The sequence below is a fragment of the Falco naumanni genome, chromosome 7 (assembly GCF_017639655.2).
Source record: "Falco naumanni isolate bFalNau1 chromosome 7, bFalNau1.pat, whole genome shotgun sequence".
Taxonomy (NCBI): Eukaryota; Metazoa; Chordata; class Aves; order Falconiformes; family Falconidae; genus Falco; species Falco naumanni.
In genome coordinates this window covers 61,596,767-61,623,325 of record NC_054060.1, presented here as the reverse complement: position 1 = coordinate 61,623,325, position 26,559 = coordinate 61,596,767, and the positions used below count along the sequence as shown (strand labels likewise).

At 40.2% G+C, this 26,559-nt stretch overlaps 1 protein-coding gene and 2 long non-coding RNA genes across 6 annotated transcripts in view; 2 read left to right on the top strand and 1 right to left on the bottom strand.

Annotated features, from left to right (window-relative positions):
• The first annotated feature begins 121 nt into the window (after positions 1–121).
• On the top strand, positions 122–4,423 carry LOC121091946. Of its 3 annotated transcripts, XR_005829101.1 has the most exons (3): positions 122–278; positions 1,267–1,340; positions 1,570–4,423. It is a non-coding gene; the product is annotated as an uncharacterized LOC121091946 (long non-coding RNA). The 3 variants fall into 3 exon arrangements; XR_005829100.1 differs by lacking the exon at positions 1,267–1,340; XR_005829099.1 differs by having other exon boundaries at positions 1,267–4,423.
• Positions 4,381–26,559, bottom strand: part of LOC121091939 (protein only RNase P catalytic subunit) — a 53,230-nt gene continuing 31,051 nt past the window's right edge. For both annotated transcript variants that reach the window (XM_040602261.1, XM_040602260.1), the window contains exons 6-8: positions 8,132–8,280; positions 6,497–6,692; positions 4,381–4,788 (exon numbers count right to left, since the gene is read on the bottom strand). In XM_040602261.1, the coding sequence (XP_040458195.1) occupies positions 4,660–4,788; positions 6,497–6,692; positions 8,132–8,280 (474 nt within the window). In that variant the 3' untranslated portion in view covers positions 4,381–4,659. The remainder of the gene's footprint in view (positions 4,789–6,496; positions 6,693–8,131; positions 8,281–26,559) is intronic.
• LOC121091945 lies at positions 8,654–10,553 on the top strand. Its single transcript, XR_005829098.1, has 2 exons — positions 8,654–9,182; positions 9,604–10,553. It is a non-coding gene; the product is annotated as an uncharacterized LOC121091945 (long non-coding RNA).

Below are 26,559 nucleotides of genomic sequence, written 5' to 3'. Positions count from 1 at the left end.
TGCAGGGCCCCACCGCTACCGCAGCCAGGGCACCCGCCGGAGCGCTTCCGGGTTACGCGCGCGGCGCAGGCGCCGGAGCCCCCTCCGCTCGCGCACCGTCACGCTCCCCCCCGCTGCGCACGCCCCAGCGGCGCCGAGCATGCGCGCCGCCCGGGCCTGTCGCGACAGGGCGCCCGCGTCGCGAGCTAAAACGCAGCCCGCTGCAGTGCGGCAGCTGTCATGCGTGTAGGCGGGGGGGCCGGCAGCCGGGCCCCTCCGGCTGCGCGGCGAAAAGGCGGGTGAGGCCGTGGGGCGCGGGCGGCGCGAAGCCTCGGGCTGCTGAGGGGGTGGCGAGGCACGGCCAGGCGCGCTGGGGGGGGGTGTGTGTGAGCTAGGGGGGGAGGGGGGGGCGTGCTTGGGGGGGCGCCCTAGGTGTGGGTGAGCTGGGGGGGGTGGTGCCTTGGGGGGGGTGGGGTGAGCTGGGGGGGAGGGGGGCGCCCTGGGGGTGTGAGCTAGGGGGAGGCGCCTTAGAGGATGGGGCGCCTTGGGAGGGGTGAGCTGGGGGGCACCTTAGAGGGGGGTGAGCGGGGGGTGGGCACCTTGGGGGAGGTGAGCTGGGGGGGCTCCCTTGGGGCGTGCCTTAGGGAGCGAGCTGGGGGGTGCGCGCTAGGGATGCACTTGGGGCGTGTGCACGCAGACAGCAGGAAACTGGAGAAAAGTATGATCGTGAGCTGTACAGCCAGCCAGGAAAACACACCCCCCCTCATAATTTTCTAAACAATGTATTTCCACGTGTTCTCTTCAATTAGTATAACTCTGAAGCACAGAAATACACTAACCTCATAAAAGATGTTCGGGATGCTCATAGCGAGTAATTGTTGCCGCAGCTGCATTATAATAAGATGTTTAAAAGACGTAACTTTTTATCAGTGTCCAGTACAAAGGGAAATTCCCCACATTTACACTTGTGAATATATGTATGCTCTTTCTGCCTCTCAGCAACTTGGATTTCCCCTACTCTGTGGGAAGGCTTTTATTTTTTAAAGTCGGTCATTAAGAGTTGAAAAAGCTGTGTTTTGGTATCCATACCTCTATTTTAAAGCGTAATTATTAGATGAGCTTAGTCTTTGTTGGAATAGCAGCTTACAGGAGCATTTTGTGTATGCCATAAATTAAAAGTCTGCTTTCTTCAATTTTTCAATATACTTTCCTTTGCTTATTTAATATTATGGGAGAATAAAATGTCTCACTGTTTATTACAAGACACGGAGTTTGTCTGTTCATTAGGGAAGCACTTTGCGGGCAGACATGAAATGTTTGAGGCTGTGATGCCAGCACTGGAACACAGAGAACATGCAAATGTAAGAATGCCTTTACTGGGTCAGATGCAGAATCTCTCTAGCCCAATGCCCCATCTCCAGCTGTGGCCAAAAGTGGATGCCCAAGGGAAAATATTAAGACTATAGAGAACCTTTAATGATACATGCTCCCCGAGTCCTCTCCCAGTCTCCAGCCATCTGGAGGGACTTCCCAAGGCAGAGGTAGTGTCTGGTTATTTAATAACCCTTACTGGATTTCTCTTTCATGAAGTTGCTGGTCTCCCCTTGAACTCACGTGAACTTGCATCCATGACATGCCGTGGCAGAGTGGCTCAGCATAACAACATGTTGTGTGGTTTCACCTGAAAACTCACCTTTTGTCTGCCGGCACCATGCCACTTAGGTGCTGGGACGTGGCAATGAGTTGATCCCCATGCGTCCCCTCCACAACACTCATGATTCTTACAACCTCTGTGTCTCTTAAGACCTGTGTTCCTCCAGGCTGAGGATTCCTACTCTCGCAGTCCTTCGTGTACAAAGCTCTTCCATTCCACAACACTGCAGTTTAATGTCAGATTTTTTACCTTTTGAGAAAAAGGGGATGGGAAAATGGAAGTAATTATCAAGCATTCAGCCTGATTGCCAAAAAGTAACGAAGCAAGAAAATCCGTCACTCTTTGCAATCAAAGATTCAATATTTGACTTAGACTAAGGAAAGAGCAATAGCTGCTCAGTACCATGGAAATGACAGAGTGGAAGTCATACTACTTTGAGGATACAGCTTCCAGAAGTTTCCTCCATCTATGGTAGCAGTTTTGTTCAGCTTCCAAAGCACGTTTTTGTTTCAGAAGAGTACTTGTATTTTGGGTTTAGTGTTCATCACCTCTGATTAGCCATATGAGAGTCAAAGTCTGTGCTGCAGGATCCTGAGGAAGACTGTTCTCACTGGTACCTTTTAAGACAGTAATCCACAAGTTGGTGAGCTTGGAGATGAAGCTATTCACAAAACCGCTGTAGTGCAGGCTGAATCAGTTCAGTCTTCCTCAAGTCTGCCTTGGCAGTGTGTTTGTGTCTGCATGGCATGTGGCAGGTGGAGCTAAGCATTAGTTCCTTCTGATTCCTCTTCCCACTCGTTGTGCTACCAACTGACTCCTCTTCCAGTCAGTGTCATTTGCCACAGTTTCGGGGGTACCAGTTGCTGCAGCGTTTGGAGGACTTGCCTTTCTGGCAGTGTGGACCCACATCACTAACAAATTACTACCAGAGACAGATCCTGTTCCATCTTCCCCTGGATACACCAAGAATGTTACTATTTAGAAGGTATTGTGGTATCTCTGTATGAACAGTTTTAGATGAAAGCCAAGTGATTGGTTGGGGACGTGTCTGTTCTCAGTCAAAAGGAAGCGGAGGATGCATTTATACCAGTAAGATGTTGATATTATGCATGTCTGTTAATCACCAGGGTGAGGTAAAATACAAATTAAATGGATTAATATGTCTGGCAATGAAATGGATAACCTGAAGGTGCAGTTTCTGATCAGCTAAACCTGACCTAAGGCAGAGCTGCAGGGACTGACCTGCAGCCTGACATTTCACCCACCCGCCCCCCAGGTACCAGTACTGGTGCAGTGGTGCTAGTTCAGTGTGACAATGCCAAGTCTGACCTCGGCAAAACTGGTTTAAGGGGCATTCAGCCATCCCAGCTCTGAATTGCTTAGGAATACACAACCACCAGAGCTAGTACCAAACTGGGACCATAACAGCACTGATTCACATCAGTTTATGCTGTTGTGGAACTTCATCCAGAAGGTAAGTAACCCACACACAGAGCAAGAGTTGCTAACTAAGCAGGCCTGTACAGGAGAAGACACTTAATTTAACAAAGTAATATTTGCATTTTCAAGATGTGGCAGTTCTCGGACTTTAGAATTGTAAAACCAGTCTTCTGACAGACTAAAAGTAAATCAGTTTGAGGGATGAGAGAAATAGATCCAATCTCTGCTTTCCCTGGTGTACTACAGAAAGAACGTAAAGGACCAGGAGCTGGTATGTTCTGTCAGAAAGGGGCTCTGTAATGAACGCTACCAACATTATGATTCATTTAAAACCATGGTTCTAGGTTACCTTAAGAGGTACACACAGCTCCTCTACACTTTCTGCGCAGTACCTGAAGGACATGACTGTATGTAAATCACACCTGCTGTTTTACAGAGTGATACGTGGAGCAGAACAAGTCTTGGGATTGCTCTCTGACATGAAAAAAATAGCAGGGGAACATGCTTAATGCTAAGAGGTCTGAGAAAGCTCATCATGGGACATTGCAAAAGCTCAGAAATGCAAGTACTATACAAAAAGATCCGCATGGTCCAGCTCAGTTTCAAACACAATTTTTCAGTGTACAAGACAAATGTGACAAAGCCACATTTAAGCTGAGATTAACATGGCATTTCAAAGTTTTTTGGGGAGAAAGGTTCACATTAAAGTGGTAAGTGCAATAAATGAACACGTTTACCACACAAACACTTAAAAAATAATGATGTAGAACACTTTTCCTGTAATATATACTATTTTATTGCTTTATAACTTGGGGTAGGTTTTACAGAAATCTCTGTAAAAAATTCAGTTTTGTCCTATTATTGCCTGTAAGATTTTGTAGTTATCATCAATTTTTGTTTAAAACATTTGTGCATATCCATAAGCAAACTATTGCACTGACATGAAATCCTGTCAGAAACAGCAAATTTAGGAGCGTGAAAGAGCCACACAATATCTCACTGATTGTTTCCTTATTCTTCCAAACAAAATACATGTTGCTGTAAGACACCTTTTACATTCAGTGTGATCAATTGAATTCTAATTAGAGCAAGGAAGTATTAGGGCTCTGTGTGTCTGGCAAATAGTAAACATACCATTTGACCCCGTTAGCTCCATTTATTGGTGGTAGACATACTGTTGCAAGGTGAGCCCCACAAATTTTCTATGTACTTTGCAAGTCCTGCTTAATTTCTTGAAGTACAGAGTTGATGAATTTCAGTGCAGATGAAAAGCTTGAGGAAAAAAAAATACCCACAACCTGAAATTCCAAGAGAAAAAACCAAGTTTTAATCCCAGTCACATTGAGAGGCTACAGAAATTGCCTGCAAAGATGGAAATAATAGACCTAATTTATCCCTGTGGCCCACCACTGATGTCAACAGATTTACTGCAGGAATGACTTTGACAAAATGCCGTGACTGAATTTTGTTTAGTTATAGACCTCACACATTATTCCCGTAACTGTACTGCTGAGTTCTTCTAGTCAGCAACAGTGATTAAAAATAAAAAAACCCACCACTTCAGCTTGTGCAGTTAACATTCTTCATCATTTCTGTTGAATGCAGAGCCATTTTCTTGGTGCGTGGAATGAGTATTTTTCCTCAAAAACGTCTTTATAGGGGATATGCCACGTATCACCTGTAGTCTGTACCACACAGTCATAACGGAAAGCAGGCTGTTGGATAAAGGCAGACAAAACAATTTTTTTTTAGACTTTACACAATATATTACTAAAATACCAGTTACAGGTAGTTATAACTTCCAACACTTACCTTAGAAATCTCCATAGAATTATCTCTAACAATTCTCATTTATTTCCTTACACCAAACAAATTCTAAATTTTAGTACTGGAGGAAAAACTACAACATTTTTTAGTATTTTGTGGTCTAGGAGTCATTGTAAATGGTTAAAATTCTGTCTTCAGTCTCCACCAAATAATAATGATTTGAACATAATGCACTCAATTTCTAGAAATAGCAAAATGTTTGGTTTTCTATTAAATTAAATGAAATCATATGGGAATTAACTCAGGATGTGGAGTTTATAGGCTTGAACTGATAAGATTTAATGACATTAATGACATCTTGTGTTTGTTCTTTCAGTGTACCTCTTTACAGAAGTCACTTGCTCTGGGCTGAGGAGGATGTAAGAGAAGGGTCTATCACTAACACTTTTAAAAGCATCTAGTCAAACAAATATAATAAACCATTTTCCTGGCCTATTATGTTACAGGTATACTAGCTCAACATATATAACACAAATACAAAATAAGCATTGGCAATTACAGTTCTCAGAACATACTATCACTCTGTATATATAGTCTTGGAAGTCTACTTTCCTGTGACAGCTTCCCAAACAACCTAGAAGACAGCTATGACTGCGAATGTCACTCACACAAATGACTTGTATGGGAATTAAGATGTGAAAACTACTAGCCCTCATGCAAAAGAAAGAAACAAGGTGTAGCTAAAGCTGGTTACCTGAGTAACTTGGGTAACCCTACATTCAGTATTTGGTTCCAGCAGAAGAAATGTATATATGGCAACACTGAATGAAAGGCTGTCGTTCTTATAAGCCTGTATCTCTGTTTGTAATGATAAGTACTAGTTTACAATTTTAACCAGAGCAGCAAGAAAATGAATCCACATAGGTGCAGTATTCCTTTAAGTAGGTAATAATAATGCAGACAGAGCAGATAACAAAAACCTGCATGTTACGTGATTGGAATGTTATGTGATACATTTTTCCCTAGAAAAATCTTAAAAGAGCTGCGCTCCTGTTCATGTACTGTTCATAGCTCACAGGGATACATGTCTTCTGGACAATAACAGTAGTATTCTGCTATAAGATGATGCTATGCTTGGAAGACAGTAATCTCTATAGCTGAATACTGACTGTAAACCCAACTGTTCTGGGCTTTCCTTCATAAAACTTTAAACATATGTTAGGCTAGTATTACAGGGAATACCAAAATACATGTATTTTCCTGCTTCTTTAAAATAAAGATGAAAGAAATTCTGTTGTACAATTAGAAGCATGATATTTTACAGTAGTGCTACAGAGGAAAGTAAGATATTTCAAAGTTTAAATGAAAACATTGGCATTTAGGTTCTACAGCAATGGAAAGATTTGTATACACAAACTTGTATTTACATTTACATTTTAAACATCTAGACAGCATTTTTCTTTTTTTGACAGTTTTCCTGTTTGTGGCATGCTTTGTGAATACAGTGAATTTTCAATGAACATGGGAGTTTTAAGCCCATTGGTACAAATCCATTTCTTAAGACTCCAACAAGAGTCTTCTGGCTTCCAGAGTTTGAAATTGTGTATCTTTAATGAATATGCTCTGTGTGCGTTCTGATTACGGCATAAAACTTACCAAAAAATTTATACGACTTCCTCCTGCAGAAGGGAAAACCACTATTTGGTGTCCACGCTGCCACTTACGGAACAGATGACGTGTCACACTGTCGGAAAGACAAGCCTTGTGATCCCGGAGGAAGTCTCTAGTAACAAACTTGCAATGCTTCCCTGACTGAAGAGTTGCATATAACAAGAAGGCATCATCTTCAGAGCTTAACAAAAGAAATGGAAAAGACAGGCATCATTCACAAGGCAGTAAGTGGTTACAGGAAATGAATCAAATGCTGATCTGAGATTTATTCATCAGCAACACTGAAAATTCCTATCACTGCTCTAATTCTGTGGTAAAATAAAGAACTTCTGCTTACCGCAGGGCACCAGAAGTTGGAATGCAATAAAAATTAATTGCATGCTACATAGAGCATTGCTCCCTCTTAACACAATGTGATAACACAACAATACAATCTTTTGCCACAAAACTTAACAATACAGTGCTATGTGGAACAGAACTGGTAAAACTCGTAAGCATACCCCCAAAACTTTCCTGAATACAATCATCACAACTCAATAATAAAGTGTAATGTAGGCAACAGTAAAAAATCTGTGAGTCTTCTTTACATGGGTAAATATACTTCCAAAACCTGGTATGATTATTTGAAAAAATATATTCAACACTAGCTGTGCTATTAAACAAATAATTTTAGGGGAAAATCTCTAAAAATACATTTATAGTGGGCATGAGTTGCCCTGTACCTGGAGAAGCTGAGAAGAATTTGGTTGAAACTAGTTTCTGATTGCTGTGAATTACTGTAATAGTAAGTGACAAGACACAAGATTAGCAAGGGTCTCCATCCTGCAGTAACAGTGTCCTCTTGGTGCTCAGATAGCAGGAAAGAAAGCAATGTGATTCAACTGCAAAGAGAACAAGAGCCAGAACTGGAAGTGGGGTGAAGAACAGATCTGAGACACGGAGGCAGACAAAAGAGACTTGGTCTGGCTGTTGGGACAAGGAACTCGGTCAGAAGTTCTGGGTCACAGAAGAAACGGCAGAGATAGGTTAAGGATCAACAGTGCCCAACTCAGATGGAGACTAGGTGGAGCCGGAACTAGAGGAAAATTGAGACTCATTATATGAGGAGAGAAGGGCAAGGAGAGGGGGCAATGAGGTGGAGGCAAGTACTGAGTTTAAAGACAAGAACAGGATTGACTGGACATGAGCAAGGGGGTTGCACTTAAATCAGAGAGGCAGAGGGTCTGTTTCCACTCATAGGAACAGTCTCCTCTGGGAGCAGCAAGGAAATCAATGCTCCAGACTCTCCACACTCCTGGGCTACCAAGCAACAACGGCCAGGCATGAACTTCGTGTCCTCCCTTTGCAGGGCTAACACAGCAGACCACAACTGTACTGCAGTGGTTTTAACAGTTATAAACCCTTATAAAGCATACAAATGCCAACATGATTCCAAGTGATTAAATTCTTCACAATGCAACTTTTAATATATATTGGCTTTGAAGCAAGTATAGCAAGGGATATGTTTCTCTTTCACACACACAGAGCTAGAAATTCTAGTAACAGTACTGAAAATTACAGCAAAATGCACATAAATCAGGCGTTGATCTCCATTACATTTAGCCATTTTCTTCAACTTACATATTTTCAGCAAAGAAGAAGTCTGCCTTACTCTGCATCTCCTTCATAATCTCTCTTTTCCAATTTGGAGAGTTACTCAGCATGTGCTTGCGGCCCAGCACAAGCAACCGGACATTCTGTTTTGCCAGGCAGTTTATAGCATCACATAGCTGCAGAAAACAAAGCAAAAGCAGAGATTCTCTTAGGTGTCAAAACAGACTGACAGGAAACACCTTCACATCTGTGTCTCAACTAGTGGGACTTCTAGTATACCCTCATTTCCCACAGTTCTTAACTGCAATACAAATTAAGTAGATAACTAATTTAACTCCCTAATGACAAAGGAAAGAAACCCCAACCAACTAAACCAGTTCATTGTAGGAAGCTGCTCTCAACCACAGAGAAAACACATTGCTATTATAAACCTTTCCCAGCTCTTGTAGCTTGAATGACATGAATGAACTCAGGAAGCTGTATGGAGAGTTCAGAAATTCAGAGTCAGCTGAGGGAACTGAATCACGCTGGGATGTAAGCAATACCTACTTTTGGAAATGACTGGAGCCTTTGCTGCTTGGAGGACCGAGCCCTAAACCATACTGCTTTTCCAGCCCCACCTATTGTCGAAACTGGAGAGCTACATGAGAGCCGGGCTGCCCTGTGGGGAAGCGGCAAGCAGCAGCAGCAGGAAATCTGTGACCTCAGGATTAAGGGTTTCTGAAAGCCACAGCCAGACTGGCCTCCCACTTATGAACCAACATCCTGAGGTGGCAAATTCACTGCTGCGCCAGCTTCTCTGCAGAGGGACTTTTCCGCAGCCTCTTAGGGCTGTGCCTGTTTGGCAATAAATGCTTCTCGGGTCAGGCACTTGTGTCTGTAGCTTTCGCTGTCTGCTTCACGGAGACAGAGCTTGCGGAGGGCAAAGGTTCTGGATGTCAGCATCCAGGTCATTGCTGTGGACTGCTCACAAAGCAACAGCACTCCAGTTCTGCCCAGGAAGACAGGAGAACTGTTTCTTGAGACTGAAGTTTCACGTTTGAAGACTGAGGACGGTATGCTCAACCACCAGGGAAAGGTGTTTCCTAATTTTTACTTGCATTTGCTGCCACTAGTTGTCAATCTTCTGATTTTTCTCTAATCCCTCTTCCTGCTTTTGTGGCTGCTTCCCTCTTCCCTGTTTTGTCTTCTCCCTACAATACCTCCAGTTGCCTTTCTCCTTCTCTTGCTCTTTCCCCTCCTTTCCTCCTATTTGTGATCCTTACCGTTATATCATCATCTTTTGTTTCAGGGGTTAGAAAGAATTGTTCATCTAAATCTTGGGTACAATTGTACAATGCATTTAGTTTGATCTACCTGCAAGTAGCCAAGGAAAGGCACAGTCCCGCTCAATCCTCTCTCGAGCTGCACATTCCCACTGCTTCTGTTGCATCAGATCTAACAATGTCACAACTACCCATGAGCTCCCTGATCCAACAACAGATTTTTTTTTTTTGTAGGGCTGAGCTTGCAGCCACACGGCTCATGACCGATGGAAACACAGCACTGGAGGTCATGACGATAGGAAAAGCGTGGGACTGCCCCTCTCAGCAAAGGACCTGGAGACAGCTGAAATTAAGTATGCCATGAATCTGGATCTGAGGATCTGAGAGAGGATTGTCTGTGTTAATTTTAACTGCTGACCTATAGGTTGCCGTTACCAGCATTAACTCTGAGGGACTGAAGTCTCTGTTTTCATGGAGACTGTGTCCCAGTGCTAATGCAAAGCACAAGAGCCTAACAGTACCTGTCAGAACTGAGTTCCTGCTCCTGGAGGTCACACTGGACATCAGCTACACATGCGGACAATCTACTTTACCCTGGTTAAAACATACAGGACCTAATGTGAGCAGGAAAAGGCCAAATGCAGCAATTTCTGCCTAGAAAACAGCAGGTAATAATAAAAACTGCATTCTCTCCGGTGCATGCCCTGAGTCTTTGGAGCTATGTTACAGAATTCTTACTGGAACACAGAATTGAAAGATACAAATAAAAGCCACCATTTTTACGTTACTGGAAGGCTTTCAAACTAACTATATTATGTAATAACATATAGTCTCATCTATATCACATAATTTATCTGATTATTGAATTATGACATTATTAAAAACTGAAATTAGTTTTTTCAATATTGACATTTCTTTTTGGAATGTGTCATCTGGTCAGTAAAAACCGGCTCATAGATTTTACTTGTCTACAGTCACTTTTGTTTTCTGGTTCTTACACATTGGCCCAGTCCTGCAAATAGTTGGATACAAATACCAAAGGAGAATTAAGGTTTTTTAAGCTGAGTTCATGAAACTTCATAAAAGTTAGGAATGTACTTACTGCATCCATACACATTTTCATGTAGAGAAGTCAAGAGTGAATGAATTATCAATCATGAGTAAATCAAGCAACCATTTACAAATTCCAAATGAAAATACTTTCTCTTTTTGCCTAATGTTTTGCTACATTAAAGGAAGGTTAGCATAAAGTCAAAAAAAGCATAAAGTGAAAAAAAAAAGTTAAAATGTTTTTCAAAGAATACTTCAGAAACTGATTCCACGAAGTCTAAAATAAAAAACTCGATGGCAAGAGCATCCTGACGGTACATCAGAAGAAACCAGTCCTAAAAGCAGACTACAAGTCAAAAAAAGTCTCAGGAACACAGCTGCACTAGCGGTATTGTAAGTCAATAAAGTATCTGAACTGCTGGCGTTCACGCCCAATAAAAAAAAAGAAACACCTTTTAATTACACTTATGGTTCAATACAAAGGCAGCTGGATTTCCAGATACGGGTTGGTCAATTGAGGCTATTCTCAAGTTTATAAAAAACCTGACTGGCTGGGATCCGGCTCCCTTAAGTCTTTCTTTCTGAAGGTTATAACTTGTGATGCTTTGTACCTGTTAGTCATAAGGACTTTATTCTCCTACATATCATTATCATATGAGGTTCTCTAGTATGAAGTGCTTCTGGGGAAAAAATAGAGACGTTGGTAAAAAACAGCTATAGTTTTGCAATGGATAAACTCAGAACAGGCTTAAATGGTAATAAAATTAATGGGAATCACCATTAAAAAAATTAGAAACTTCTTGCGTAACAGCACACTTTCCCTCCTTTACTTACCACAGAGATTAACCTTTACCTACACAACTAAAACACAGAATGCAGAAGTTATTTTTGCTTTCACAAGATAAAAATAATTTTGTTCTACACACTACCTTGCCTGATGCAACTTTACTAAAGAGAATTTTATCTCATTTTGGGCTTGGGTGCTTAACAGGGGTGGTCTATCTCAGAACTTACGTGGGGGGTTTCCTAATTGTATCTACTCCCACGCCTGGCTGCTTCTCAAGAAAGGAAGATGTGAGACACACAGTAACATTGTTTTACTCATAGAGGAAATTGAACATAATACTGTTAACAAAAAAGCAGCAGTAGTGATCTTTCACTTAAAAAAAAGACATGAGTATTTTATTAATCCAGTATTTCCAGACATTATCTAAAAACCAGTATGTGCCATTACACAATGCAAATATGCTATATGCAATAAGGTCTATGTAGATGCACCCTTTAAATGTTCCCACATTATTCAGGCAGCAAATATCAAATGCTCAGTTGGGTAATTCGTTCAAAAGGCAATCCATATAAATAATTTAAAAATACACGACACACACATTCCCTATGCTATCCATTTTCTTGAAAATATGGATTACAAAATTAGTGAAAGAATGACTTTTTATGAATATTAGTATCTTTCAAATTTGCACAGCAGAGCATGTAAAACACATTGTTTCTGAAAACAGGAATTACAAGGTGCCATTTTGCACAGAAGGGAAAATAAGCATCGTTAGACCAGCTGCTTCAATTCATATGGCAAGACGTGGCTGAGGCAGAGGTGCAGGAAGGTGTGAATCGCTGCTGTTCTGCACCAACCACTAGCCACGCAACAAGGCACTGGAAGTAGTAGATTATATCAATAACTATCTTTGCATTCAGTCTTACTTTCTTTTCCTCTGACAGGGTACACCAGGGTCCATATTTCTTTCTGAACTACACAGACATTTTAATCAACTCTCTGTGAAGATCACTAGATCCTTCATGAAACTCGTGCTCATTAGTACCTGCTGAATATGTTACGCTTGCAATCCCCTTCATCATTTATCTGTTACATTTAAATTACTCCTGTGCTGTCTCAGTCTCTGTTTAATTAGATCTTTCTCAAGCTTCTCCTAAACCTTAACATTTTGCTTACAATGCAAACAATTTTGTGTTCACATCACTGTAGGAAATGACTGATAGAGCCAGGTACAGCCGCAAAGAAGTATGAAACTACACACAGATCGATGGAAGAGTTAAAACCAGCTGTTCACAAATGTACCAAGTATCTCCTAGTGTGGTTATTCACAGTGTTAACAATTTTTCTACAATTTTTTTAATTATTAAAAATAATCCATATTTAAATGCACGTATATATCCAGTGTGCATGTCCTAACTCTGATTTCTGCACTCTAATCTGTGAATCAGTGAAAAACTAGCACATTTGTACGATACTTTGGCTGAGTATATACATTTATCTTTCCTTGGGACAGTCCCAGAGATACAAGCCATTTCCCCACATGTAAATGAGTTCTTTTTGTTTCTGCAGCAATGCCATTTTATGGAATTCCCCCTCCGCCACCAAGCTCCTGCCCTCATTATCACAATGCACCTTTTTTTTTTTTTTTTTTCTGTTTTGCTGATATAATCTGTTTGTTGGGCCATGTTGTCAACCAGGTCATGGCATTATCACAACTGCGCTGACACACAAAGGCAGGAACTCCTGGATCAGAGGAGCTGGGGTGAAAAGAGGTGGGGAGGCAGAGCAGTGGGACAGACAACGCATACTCCTCAGGATTATGCTGATGTTGAATTCCTCGTATCATGTAAAAAGCCTGATCTCTGCAAATTTGAAATAAAGCAACCAAAAATGCTGTAACTGGTAGTTTAAATTTAAAAAATCGGCGAGTTACGCTTTAAAAGAACCACTTTTCAACTAAGAATAAGTATTACCAGTTTCCCATCAGAAGGGAATTTTTCTATACAAATTTCTGGAAATAGTTTTGCCATGGCTGACATTGACAATTCTGCATAATTTAATGGGGATCAGACATAGCAGTTAAGCTGGGAGAGCAGGGAATCTCTGTCACACTGCAAGATGAATCCTCATTCTTTAAACTTCACAACGGCCTTACGACGTAAATGCATCATTACATCTCCATTTTACACAAGTGCATAATGGATTACAAGGGAGACAGATTAATTACTCTACCTCATACAAGGAACTATGAGCAGAGCAGGACACAGATTTCCTAAGACTTTACTGCCGTTCACCCGTTCTGATCACTAGATCACGCTGTGCCACGTGTCCCAGTTTCAAAGGTTAGCTTGCCGCAGGACAGCTTTTCTCCTTGGACAGTACCGGTGGTTTCCCACTTGTCAGATGGAAAACACCTAAGCACCGCTGCTGGGAGGCACACCATTCAGTGATTCAGCAAAAAGTGTCTCACCTGTATACAGGTATAGCATGAAGAAGTAATGATCCAAAAAAAAAGTTTAGATCAGATTTGTTGTTAATAAATCATGTTTGCTGTTGTCTAAACATTTGGTTTCACTGCCATTCAAAAGCAAAGCACACCTACAATCAGATTATCTGCTAATAACAGCAACAAACTGCTCTATTGTTATTTTCACCTCTTGTTAGTGCTCCCTCCCACCCAAAACCATAGCTATAAAACTGCAGAGGAAACCCCAACGCTGCCCACAGCTGTTGTAAGTACACTGTTAGGTGGGGCTGAGCATGAGCATAGTCTCCAAAGGTTTGCAAGTAATCAACTCCCACATCACCATGTGTATTTGACTTACAGTTCCATCATTTTTAGTTCCCTTTTTACATATTGTAGACAAAGAAGCTCAAACTCCCTGTGTACTTCAGTAGCACACACAGGACAGAGAGATGATGGGAAGCCAGAGTTTCTTCCCACTGCACAGCCAGGTTACCCAGGGTAGGCATGGGCGCTGCCTGCAAGAAAGGCTGGACTTTCCCACTGGGACTGGTAATTTCCCCAAAGCAGACTCAATACCATTATCACAGCACCAAACACAATGGAAGCTGTTTCTTATAGTTTCTACATTATTACAGACGACACAGCATAATTAGTCTCAAAGTCCTCTTTTCTCAAATGCAGGGGCAGCATACACATTTCTTGATCCCCTACAGATTATCTGTCTTTGACTAGCAAGGGGGTAGCTACTTAGAAGGGAAAGCTGTAACGGATGAGTAAGTAACAGTCACTAAGCTTAATCAGCCTGGTTTACTTGATGCTCTTGAGACCGCCAACAGCTAACAATTGGGAATTATCCCTTACAACACTGTGGTTCTCTGCAATACTGCAGAAACAATATTGTTGGGACTATTTGTATTCTGTATTTAGATTGATGCAACACACACATCATCACGCAAAACTCTACCAGTGACAGCACTTTACACCGCAATGACAGCAATCCCACGTTTAACATGCTTTAACCTGTCTACATTGACTCCACACCTAGAATTGACTTACCCTCTCTTGATGCATTCACTAGAGACATGTCTTCACTCCCTATCACAATTCATTAAAATTTGCAATTCATTTCCAGATACCAGCTTTTGCTCTTGACTTCACAGTCAACTCTATTAATCAGAGGCAGATTATTGACTGAGCAGGAGAACTAAACCACAGAAGCAAAGAGTTGATTTAATATAGATTGAGGAGAGTACAGTAGACTTAGTTTGCTCAGATGAGGTGATGCCTAAATATAGCTTTGCTGTTTGCAGAGTAAGTTTGTATTCGGAGGCATCCTGAAGATGCTTTTGCAGCCAGGTCCAAACTGACTCTGTACAGAGACACCTGGTGCCCCTGCACCGTCCCGTGATCCCACTGACTGGAGGACTTGGCTCAAGTGCAGCACTGGGTGAATGTACCTATCACTTCCAGGTCAAAATTGATACTCCATGGACTGCATCCAAGCTAATGAGACCTCTCCAATCCTGGATAGTGGGGAGAATAAGGCAGAGTAATCTTCAACAGATTCAGATCAGGTACAGAACCAACAGCATAATCAGTACTTTCCTGTGTTCATGGTACCCTGGCTATTATGCCAGTAACAGAGGTACCTTTAATTACAACTCTACTGAACTTCAACTGAAGGTGCAACCTGCTCAAGACAAATCTCTGAAACAGTTCTGAATGTAGAACTAATATGTTTGTAAAGAGGCTCTGATATTACATTCTGCTATATTATAAACTGTAAGTAAAACTTCCAAATTCAAACAAGCTTCAAGAGTGACCCATTTTTTATTCTACTGATCAGCTCAGAGAACAGCACAATACAAACCAAACCTGTGTACATTATCTTTAGGTTTGGAAAGACTGTTATGAATTTCTCCTATGCATATAGGGATAGGTCCCTATCCTTCTCAGCAGAGAGGTATGTAAGAAGAAAAAGGTTTTGAAATAGATACTTTCTAAGATATAATCTAATTATGGCTACATTCTGTTCTGTCTTATTCCCAAAAGGCATGACAAGTAGTTGTTCAATGGATAGTGATGCAGTATTTCCTAGGAGAATTAACAGAATCAAGGTGGGATGCATGCAGAGACCAAAGAAACATATACACAACTTAAATATAGAATTTAAATTGTGTGTATGACAGGAAGGATGGGGAGGCAGGAGCAGGATCACTAGGTGGAGGAGACACTAGCTTTTTGGAGCCTGGCTTTTCAGAATGGATTGTCACTTCTAGAAGATCTCAGGCACTCTGTCAGACCTTACACCTAACACACCTTTTAGTTTGACTATTCTTGGTCACACTTTTTGAATGTCACTCCTTTTGAATGCTAATATTTTCATCGTCACAATCTTTAGATGAATAAAGGTCAACCATGAATCAAAGGAAGAAAAATGGGTAGTTATAATAGTTAGCATAGCATGTTATTAAATAAACAATGACAAGAACTCCAGAAATGACAGCTAAAGAAAAGATGGACAGTTGGGGAACTGCCGAATTTTATAGTATAAACCGCAAAAGGGAAAACCAGGCAATTTTTTCTGACTCTTAAAACAATTCAAGAAATATGTGGACAAACAAACATTCTTCAGGTGCACAGAAGTTTAATTTTGTACATCACTGCAGTGTCAGTTTCTCAACCCTAAAGTTTTGTTAATCAGCTACAATACAATTTCCATTCCCAATCACTCACAATAAAAGGTAACATTGGTTTAAACATGCAGGCAGACCCTTTGATGTTGGCTCAGCCATTATAAAGTAGGCATAAAGATGGAAGAGAATGGGTAAATCTGAAATCCAAGGTAGCATTTTGATAAGGCAGTGACTGGGAAATGTGCAATTCACAATTAACTATAGCCCAGTCCCAACAGCTGTAAGTTTAGTATTTTAATTGTGGACTGGCAGTAAAATGTTTCCTTTCATGAACATGAATTCTATGAATATCTTTCTTTCTTGAATCATGTAAAAGGGAAAAGATACTTCTCTTTTTCTGATCTCCCAGGTATTTTTTCTACGTAGCTGATACCATTGTATACTTTCATCTCTCCTCTTGCTCATCTTCTTCCTTGCAACAAAGAATAGATACCAAGATCTTGACAATACATATGGGTCATCTTACATGGAATTTTTTTTGTCCAGACTCTCCTGAGTACTTACTGTTTTGTACTAAAACCTGGAGATTTGCAAAGTATTAAAAGGAGTTATCAGCATCAACCCTCCATTCCAAGGACATGAGCTAGGTGATTCTGTCTATCCATGATTATACAAGGGTAGGAAAATAAACATGTAAAAGCTGAAAGGACGTGAAATGTTACCTGTGCATTTTCACACATTGATACTAATCTTTGTTCTTATCCTTGAATTCTTTCTGCCTGCACTGCTGTTTCTACAATAGTATTTTCTTACTGATCAATACACATTGCTTCATGGCACCAAGTACTACATAAAAATCACATTTATTTTTGTGAGGAAGCAAATTACATAAAAAAGAAAAGGTATGAGGTTTTACTTAATTTTATATAGGCTTCAGAAGTGAAACTTTATCTGTCAGAGCCACTGAGTGTAAATGGAATTATTCTCCCAGCTGAAGTCACAGCTTCAGGGGTCTGCCATCTTTCACTGCAAATCCAATCTTTACCCTTACAGTGGTACTCCTGCATTTCTGCTATTATTGTAGCAGCTCTATACAACAACTTAAGGCTATGAGAGAGTTTCTCTTACCATTTCTCATTTTAGAAAAAATGTAAAAAGCTAGCTATTAGAAGGGAACATTTGTGAACTAAATGCAGCCATGCCAGCCTTAGATTTTCACAGTGTGGCTGAGAAGTTACACCTAGGTACTGAAAATCCAAAATGTTGAGCAGGATCTCTGGGTGATGGTGGCAGCGGTGGTGATAGGGTGTTATGAAAATGAAAGCACAAGCTTGACTGATCCTTTCCACAGATAGGCAATAACACGGTGCAGGACTGAAATCAGCTTTGTAAGAGTGAAACTGACAGTTTAAAAAATACCAATACTTTAGCTCTCATCACTGTCCTATGCAGATGTCTGCACACCATCACTGACCTAGTCTGATATTAAGTGCTTTCCCCTTTTCCAATCTGTGGTTCAAAAAGTCCCAGATGGTACTTTTGTTCTTTGAGGAAAGGTGCCGCAGCAGCTGGGGAGATCACGGTTATAGAAGGCACAGGCATGAAGCTGCTCAAGACATATTAAATCTATGCTTCTGCAGTGATATCCTATGTTTTAATAAACTTGATAGTTCCACAAAAACTTTAAAATAAAGACTTTCTATGTTCGCAGGTCAACAGGCTTATCGTCCAGGAAGAACGACACAATAACCAAGGAAACCCATCAGTAAACTGACTGAAATTCAAAAAAAAGAATTTGACTACAACACGCAGCAAACATTTATAACACTATTTTCACACTGCTTTTCTTCTGTTTCTATTTAATACTGTTTTCCAGTTGTGTGCTACAGATTACTATTCAGAGATAAAGAGGTTACCTTCAAAAACAACTGTTCCAATATAAGAACAATTTTGCACAAATAAATACATTAACAGAACTACTCAAGTGAGTGGTGATTTCTCTTTGGAGGTCAGAAAGATTATTAAATATGAAAGAGAACACATAAAATGTTCTTGAACAGGACAAAAATCAGCAGAAACAAACTAAAGCACAAAGGTCTGAGGTGGAGGAGCAGCTGTGCAGTCAGTCAGGCTCACCTACCCTGGGCAGACCATGCAAGGAGGGACCAAGGAAGGAATCTGGGATACTGAGAAGAGCGTAACTGACATTTGCCAGGCTGGAGGAAACTTGGGGGACTTTCACACACACCAGTACACCTTCCACTGCCTGTCTCATGAGGCAGAGGTTCAACCGTCTCATTTGGATCACAGCTGCACACTCTGGTAAGTAACATACTGTTCCTGCAAAACCAACAAAAATCTGATACAGAGTATATCACAAGTGAATGTAAACTATGGGTCAGCATTATTAATGCAGCCATTAACTTTGATTGTACATCACTGCAGACTCATGCCGTTTTACTAGTAACACTGCAGGCAATATCTATATGTGGAGATCTGAAAGCCCCCCACAATAGCTACAATCCACAAGATCTAATTTACTTCAATGCTTTTCATTCAGGTTTATTGATAACAGTCCACAATACTTAATAGCTGGACACTGGGCAGGCCACTGTTTTATCTAAAGTATTTTTCTTTAACTCAGAAGATAAGATATAGCAATTTGACAAACAGATAATACTGTCAGCTCCTACAAATTAATTATGGATGATATTTGGCATTTGCCTAAAAGCTCCACCTCCTGGGAACAACTGGTGGCATGAAAATCTTTGTCTACTTAGTCATTTCTTGCCCCTGCAAGAGAAGCAAGCTTGAGAATACGAAAATATGACCACGGGAACGGCTTGAAGAACAGAAGCCAAATAAGAGCCACCCACCCCTTATATCATAAAAGGATTTATCTTTTTAAAGCAAATTTTGTTTTAAGGAATCAGCATTACGGTTTCAAGATATCTGTATATAACTATAACAGCCAGCATATTTGAGGAATTCTGTTGCATCTTTCTCTCCTTTGTCCATTTCCATGCAGATACCCACCTAACAACTCCTGGAGCACCCAGGATTGAACAGCAGTGCTCAAGTGCAAGAAAGAGCTATAGTTTCAGAGAATTTTGTTTACCAAATTTATCAGACAGCTACGGGTTAAAACTCTGTCTCATATTACTGGTTATGTTAGCTAGGCTGGCAGGGTGAATGGGCTTGTGGAAATGAGAGTGAGTGGGATGAGAAAAAAGAAATCCCTAACCTATAGCATTTCTGAAAGCACATTTGGGGTTGCGAATTCAATGGAAAGTTAAGAGCTTTCCGTTCTGCAAGACATGAAACTATAAAGATACATACATATCAATAAGTGAAAATGTCAAAAGCCTCTAATTCGTTCATTTAAGCCACTTCCTTTAACTATTGAGACTTAGGGCCATCATACATAAATGGATTTAAACGGTACAGTGCAGTATTTTACAGGGATATCATGTAAATTAATTCAGATGCTAAAGCAGCATAGCAACATTAACATTAGATAAGCCCAGGATAACTACTCCTAATAAGGAGCAGGTTAAATCAACATCATTAAGACTGACTGGTCCTGCTCTATGACCACCTGCTTGCAACCCTCTTACTACTACTTCATTTTATTTACTCAAATGTGTGGCACCTTAGGGCTGTGGTGGAAGAAAATTCCTATTAACCAATCAATCAATCAGGTAGTAGCGTAAATAGTATTCAGAGAATATCCATCTTCCACTGTGCTTTCCTCAAACTTGCACTTAATGTAGAAGCTCACATTCCAATGAACCACAGCCCTAGCAAGCAGCTGCATCATACTTCTTTTATTTCAGTGTATAGTGAAGCACTACCTAGTTTACCCAAATATCACACAATTAGGAAATAAACAAGGAGAAAAGGCATCAGCAAGGTTGATCTTCCTGCACCGGTATACTGTGTAGGTCAGGAACAACTCCACAGAACCAGTGGAGCTGAACTGGCTTTTAACTTCTGTTAAGAGAGCTTATGGCACACAATGTACACAGCTTGCTCGTGGAGCCATGTCAACATGACTCCTTAAAAGCTCAAGGCACAAAGATACTCACAATATTAGAGGCAGAAGAAATATTACTGCCAACTCACTGTTCCTTTTTGGTGAGCACAGAGTTGAGCAGGTAAATGGATGAATGTTGGACAATGATGAATACAGACATAAGCATCACTGATATTTCCTGATGAATTTAAAAGGTACGTTGGTACCATCAATATGACAGAAGCACAGGTCCAGTTTTAACAGTTTCTACAGGAAACATTGTGCAAAGATAGGACAATGCAGTAGCTGGAAAAAGTAGAAATTATTTGGAAAAATTAGACAGAACTACCTGTTAATACTTCATAAAATCAGTTGAAAAATACAGTATATTATGTTTACACAATTTGGACAACCTCTTTAGCTTCTGACTCACCTGACTCATTCTAACTTCAATGCATGTTTCCAGCTAGAACTGTGGAAAGAACTATTTGGATCATTATAGAACTGAATGGTGAATAATAAATCAGGAAGAAACAACATCACAAGTTAGTATCTCTGGGTGGAAAGGAAAAACCAGTAGATACTTGTAAAGATTAGTACAAAATATGTAAATGATTTGAAATAGAGAATTTCTCAAGAAAAAGGAGGTTTCCACACAATAAGACAGGGCAGTAAGTACAATGCCAGAGATTAAGCATTCAAAGTGATTTAAAATATAGAATTTTTGGATTATATCTAGGGAATAGTATTTATAGAATAGAGAATATGTTTGTTTATTTGATGGAGATGCACATAAAAAGGAGAATTCTAACACAAATGATTCTTTGTAAGGTCATTTCTTCATCTACTGTTTTTCAGTGACTAATTTTTAAGATCTTGAGATAGGCATCTTTTCTTGGAGGATGAGGAACAAAGATTTCTATTGTGTAACAGCATCATGGCTACTAATAAGTAAATATATACATACAGTTTTAAATTTTCAGTTCATTCTCTATCATTTAGAAAAATACAACTTGGAAGATCTAAAAAGTTGTAAAATCATGTAAGCAACTGGGGATATCATGTTAAGAAGCAAACAAGGTTTTAGTTTAGTTTTCACAAGTATCAGGGAGAGTTCTCTTGCTTTACACATGGAGATAGGGATGACCTTATACTCAAGACAGACTTCCACAGCAGTAAGCCACTGGCCTGCTACACTAGCACGACATGCATATGAGGTGACCCAGCAGGTATGAGGCTCATTTTCAGGAGATTCTGCAACTTAGGACCTCCTCTGCAGTTATTTCAGCTTGGGTCACATTGCTATGACTTTTCTCCTAGAAGCAGTCCCAAAAATCCCTATACTTCCTAGAGGTCATTCTATATGACAGAGGAAGAACTCATGCTGATTAGTGTTGCCTGTGCTAGAAATCAGCCTGAAAATTTGAAGAACAGCAGCAGCAAAGGTAGTCATAGCTTTCTTATTATGTTCTTGCTACTGGTATTCTTACTACATCACTCCTGTTCCTCACATGATACCAAACAACAAAATCATTTACAAGTCTCAGCATGTCTGGTAACAGCTTAATTAAGTTTTGTATGGATAGATCAGGTCTGATTACAACCATTAACAGACATGCTTGCAAGGCTTCTAGGCATTTCACATTTTGTACTATTACAGACCATGTTTCAATTGCACTGGAGGTGGGGAGTTAGACAGATTATGTCAAATCACTGGTCCCTGTTCCTGCTACCTCTGTTGCTATCTTGTAATTTAACCACAGCAGAGGCACACCACATGTCACCCATGGGAGACTGCAATGGACTGCTGCAGTGGCACACACAAACTCCCAAACCTTTCTGAAGTGCAATTAATTTTTAATTTTTAAAAATCTTATATTCCTCCCATCTCTTACACTTAAATAAGGGAAAAAAAGCTTATTAGGAATTTTCATTCTATGACAAATAAGAATGTATTTTTAAAAACAGTGAAAAGTCCACAGGAAATTTTGGCTTGCTATATTAATTACAGGTAACCTGCAAGACCAGGACAGTTTTGCTCGCAGTCAGACAGGAGGTCAACCATTACACAATAAAATGCTGGTCTCCTGAGCCCAATTTGAGGGGCTTACTCTTAGCCCAGTAATAGCCCTGATGGCCACCATACACACTCAGGTAGAACAAAGACCCTATCAAGAAAGGAACACAGTTAAAAATGGAGAAGAAAGAAAAATATGTGTGATAACTATTTTGGACAATTGTATGCAACTTTTCCTTCCAGAAAATTTATAAAAAGAATACATGCTAGTCATTTGAGAAGTGTCATTAAAGTGTCATCTGTCAAATGGCAAGTTAGCTGCAAAGCGCAAAGGGGGACTATTCACCACTACTCAGCAGAGGCCATCATACAGAATTTACAGGCAGCAGGTTTAAAACAAAAAACCCCACATGCCTTATCACATCCTATATAATTGTGGGACTCATTGCCACGGGATGGTTTGAAAACCAAAGGCAAAAATAAACTGGGGAAGGTAATTAAATTTATCAAAGGAAACGTCAATGGTGGCTATTAAACTTGCTAGTCAGGACACAACTTTTTCACCCAGAAGTTCCTAAATCAGTAAAAAAATCTGGGAGGCTGTAACAACTGGAATCATCCCTCCAAACTTGCCTTGTTCCTGCAATCCTACTCCACTTCTGACCACTGTCTTGATTAGACAGGTTAGATACTTTGGTTTGAAACAACCATATACTTACATATATATTTCAATATAGTGAAATCTCTAGGAATAATATATTGTTCAAAAAATGTAGACTTTTGTAACATAAATAAAATGTATTTATTTATTGGTAAATAAATCCAAATGCAGTTTAGGCTTTTGTTTACTTGTACCTTTTCTCCTTCAGATAACACAGCTCCCAAATATTTTCTTTCCTGCTTTTACTAAAAATAGTGTATCAGATGTAAAACCCAACTGTGAACCAAAAATCAATCACTTTTCAAAATATATAAATAAATCCAGATGTACGTGAATGAATGCAATTACTGTTCTGAGGCTTTTACCTATGTTACCTTTAAGACGATACTAAAACCCAGCATTTCTCCGGCTCAAATAAAATATTTATTCTAACACAGAATTGGCCTACAGTAACCCAAGCACCACATTTTCTGGCCTGCTTCCCGTATCTTAATAGCATCATAGTCTCTCACTATTATGGAGACTTTCCATACAAGAATCACTTCTAAAGAAGCAGCTGTTCCCTAAAGACCAGGTTTCTGATTCTAAGGCCCAGCACACCTCTTATTGCCACCTAACAATTCCATAATTAAGTGAATCAGTTGGGCTGCCCAAAGAAAACTCATCTTGTGGTTTCTAAGAAGAAGTGAAAACAGCAAGATTGAAACTCATCCAGTTCAGAAAATACTGTCATTTCACTTCATCACCCAGATTTTAGCAGGACTCCTCTACAACATACAATAACTGACCTGTTGCTACAGTTACCAAGCTCACTGGGACATGAATCATCACAGCACATTTCGTTCTGCCCTGCTGAATTTCAAGCTTACACTCCTAGTGATTAAAAGAATTCTTGTTACAGAAGATATGATGCAACTCCTCTCATAAAAGAAGGAGTGCTTGGGTGCTCCTGTACTTACCTTAACTTTTTATTTGCTGTTATTGCCAAATACAAAGGTAGAAACTATAAATACCAGACAGAAACTGAAAGAGATTGTTAATTTAATCACATGGGTTTTATTAAGTTTTATAGCCAGAAACAGAGGCTGCAAATACTAAGGGGAGTCAAGGAAGTATCTGATTTTAGAACAAAGCAACAGGGAGAAGCTATCAAAATGCCCGATAGATTTTTTGAGCTTGATCTATTCTGTTTTAGAATGGCACCAATATAGGAGGGGAGGGGGAAGACTGCAGTATATAAACATCAATCTCTCAGATGTGGCTTTGGAGAAGAACTTGTCTCAGTCTACCTGCTGAGATATTCAAGGAACCCCAGAAATTAACTGATGAGAGATGAATGCAACATTGCATGTTCCAGTCACATATCTCTAACACTAAAAATAAGTGAAATTTCAAGGGTAGCCCTTAGTGTTTGAGCTTCTTTCTCTTCTAAGATCACATTACACAGAGGCTCAAGGTGATTTTCAGTGAAAACACTGAAAAATCTTCATCTTCATGATTTGTGCAATACTTAAAGGACATGAAAGTACATGTCTAAAGAATGAAACACATGTTGCAAAGACAGAAATCTCTGCAAAGACAGAAATCTCTCCAACTTTGAGTAACAGGGCAAATGTTTCGTTATTGTGGAAATGCAAACTAGGAGTACCATTAAAACACGGGAGGTGGGAGAAAAAAAGATGGAAAAGGCTGGGAGCAAATGAACAAACATATATCTGACTGCTTTGTTGAGTGGTAAGACAAGAGTTGGTGGGAGGAAGAACTGATGAACTGTCACAGTATGACAAATAAGACCTCTGTTGGATGTATTGATTCTGAACAGAGAATGACTCATGGATCTACTTAGTTCTTGCTTCATTTACAGACAGTAAAGTACTTGACTTGAACAAATCACAGATGCTGCCAAATGAGTCAAAGAACAAAAAAATTCTTTTCCATGCCTGACTTTTTTTGGGTCAAATTTATTAATAACTGCTTGTTTAGCTGGACAGCTTATGGAGTAGAGCTCATATTTTGTATCAAGTATCACTGCCTCACTAATTGTGCAGTTGATCTCTCATATGCCTCTTGCACAGTTAAGACAGACTTGAAGAATGGGAAAAATTACCACATGAAAACTTGACCACATTAGTACATGTATTTGTCAACCATGTATGTATGCACAGGTGTTAATTTCTTTGTGTTTCATGGCCTCAAGATAATTTTTAGTAAGAGTGACTTGGGAGAGAAATTTTACTTACTATTTTCCCCAAACTGTAAGCTCAAATTTAACATATGGAAAACCAAAACGCAATCATCTGTTCACATGATTACTATACTACATGAGAACACAAATTCATTTAGTCAAAGAACCCTTCTCCCATTCAGAGAGCAGCCTCCACTCAACAAGCCTGCCGCTCTTCCACTGGAAGAGACAAGAAAGAGCTGCAAGGCATGTCCTGTCCCCTCTGCCTGCCACAGAACACACCAGCCACAGCCTGGCTTTTTGTGGCAGCCTGTGAGAGGTGCAGGAGGGCAGGTCTGGTGGCTTTGCTGGCTGGAGCTGACTGGTGCTGCAGGTGGGAGGGGTGGTATGGGTGACATGCCAGCTGCTGCCACCAGACTGGGAGGGGAACTGTAAGGATCTGACTTCATCAGCTGCTGTACAGGCCTACTGCAATTTACGTGGGAATTAATATGAACTTATGTAGTCCATTTATAGAAATGCTGATTAAGTTTGGAAGTGATCACTTTGAACTACCTGCCAAGAGCAAAAACTATTCCTTTGTGCACTGTCAGCCTTCAGGAACTCAATCTGGAACTATTTTACCAATCTTTTAGATGTCTGAGTTTAATACAGAGATCAGAGTGGGTAAAGTAAGGGCACAGCTGACCCCAACTGCTAAACTGTTTGAAGAAGGGAATTGTGAGTTAGCTTTGATCCAACACACGTTTGAAATATATATTCAGTTATGCCTGACACCAGATGGGTACAGTTTAAAAAGGAGCTGGCCACATACCTCATTTACAATATACCAATCTCAATGTAGATTAAAAATAGCAAAGTACCCTTTAAATTGTGCTTGCTGATTGTGCTCTCTCACCACTCACCCCAGCCCTTCACAGTTTAGGGGTTGCTGGAGCACAGCTCATCACAGTCCTTTCACTCTCCCTAAAGCAAAGCGAGATGCTCCAAAGCCTTCATATCCTGCTTGTACTTGGGATTCCCCCTCACTTCCAAGGAATATGTCTACAGAAAATTGTGATAAAGAGGAAAGAACACATTTAAGAATTTTGTAACAGTTTGTGTTTACTAAGAGAACTGGACAATTAGTGTGTGGAAATTCCCTCTCTTGACCTTTACAAGGTGAAAGGTGGGTGTACTATGGGGAGTTATGGCAGCAGAGGGACAGGGAGTACCAGACGTCATTGTGCTGGCTAAGGATTTATGTAATTAGACACATCTGGAGGAAAGGATTAACTCAACGTTATGATACTGCCTGAATCAACTTTGCTTAGTTGAACTGCAAGGATATCTCAGTTTATAAACTACCTCGTTTGCAGTACAAACAATGACT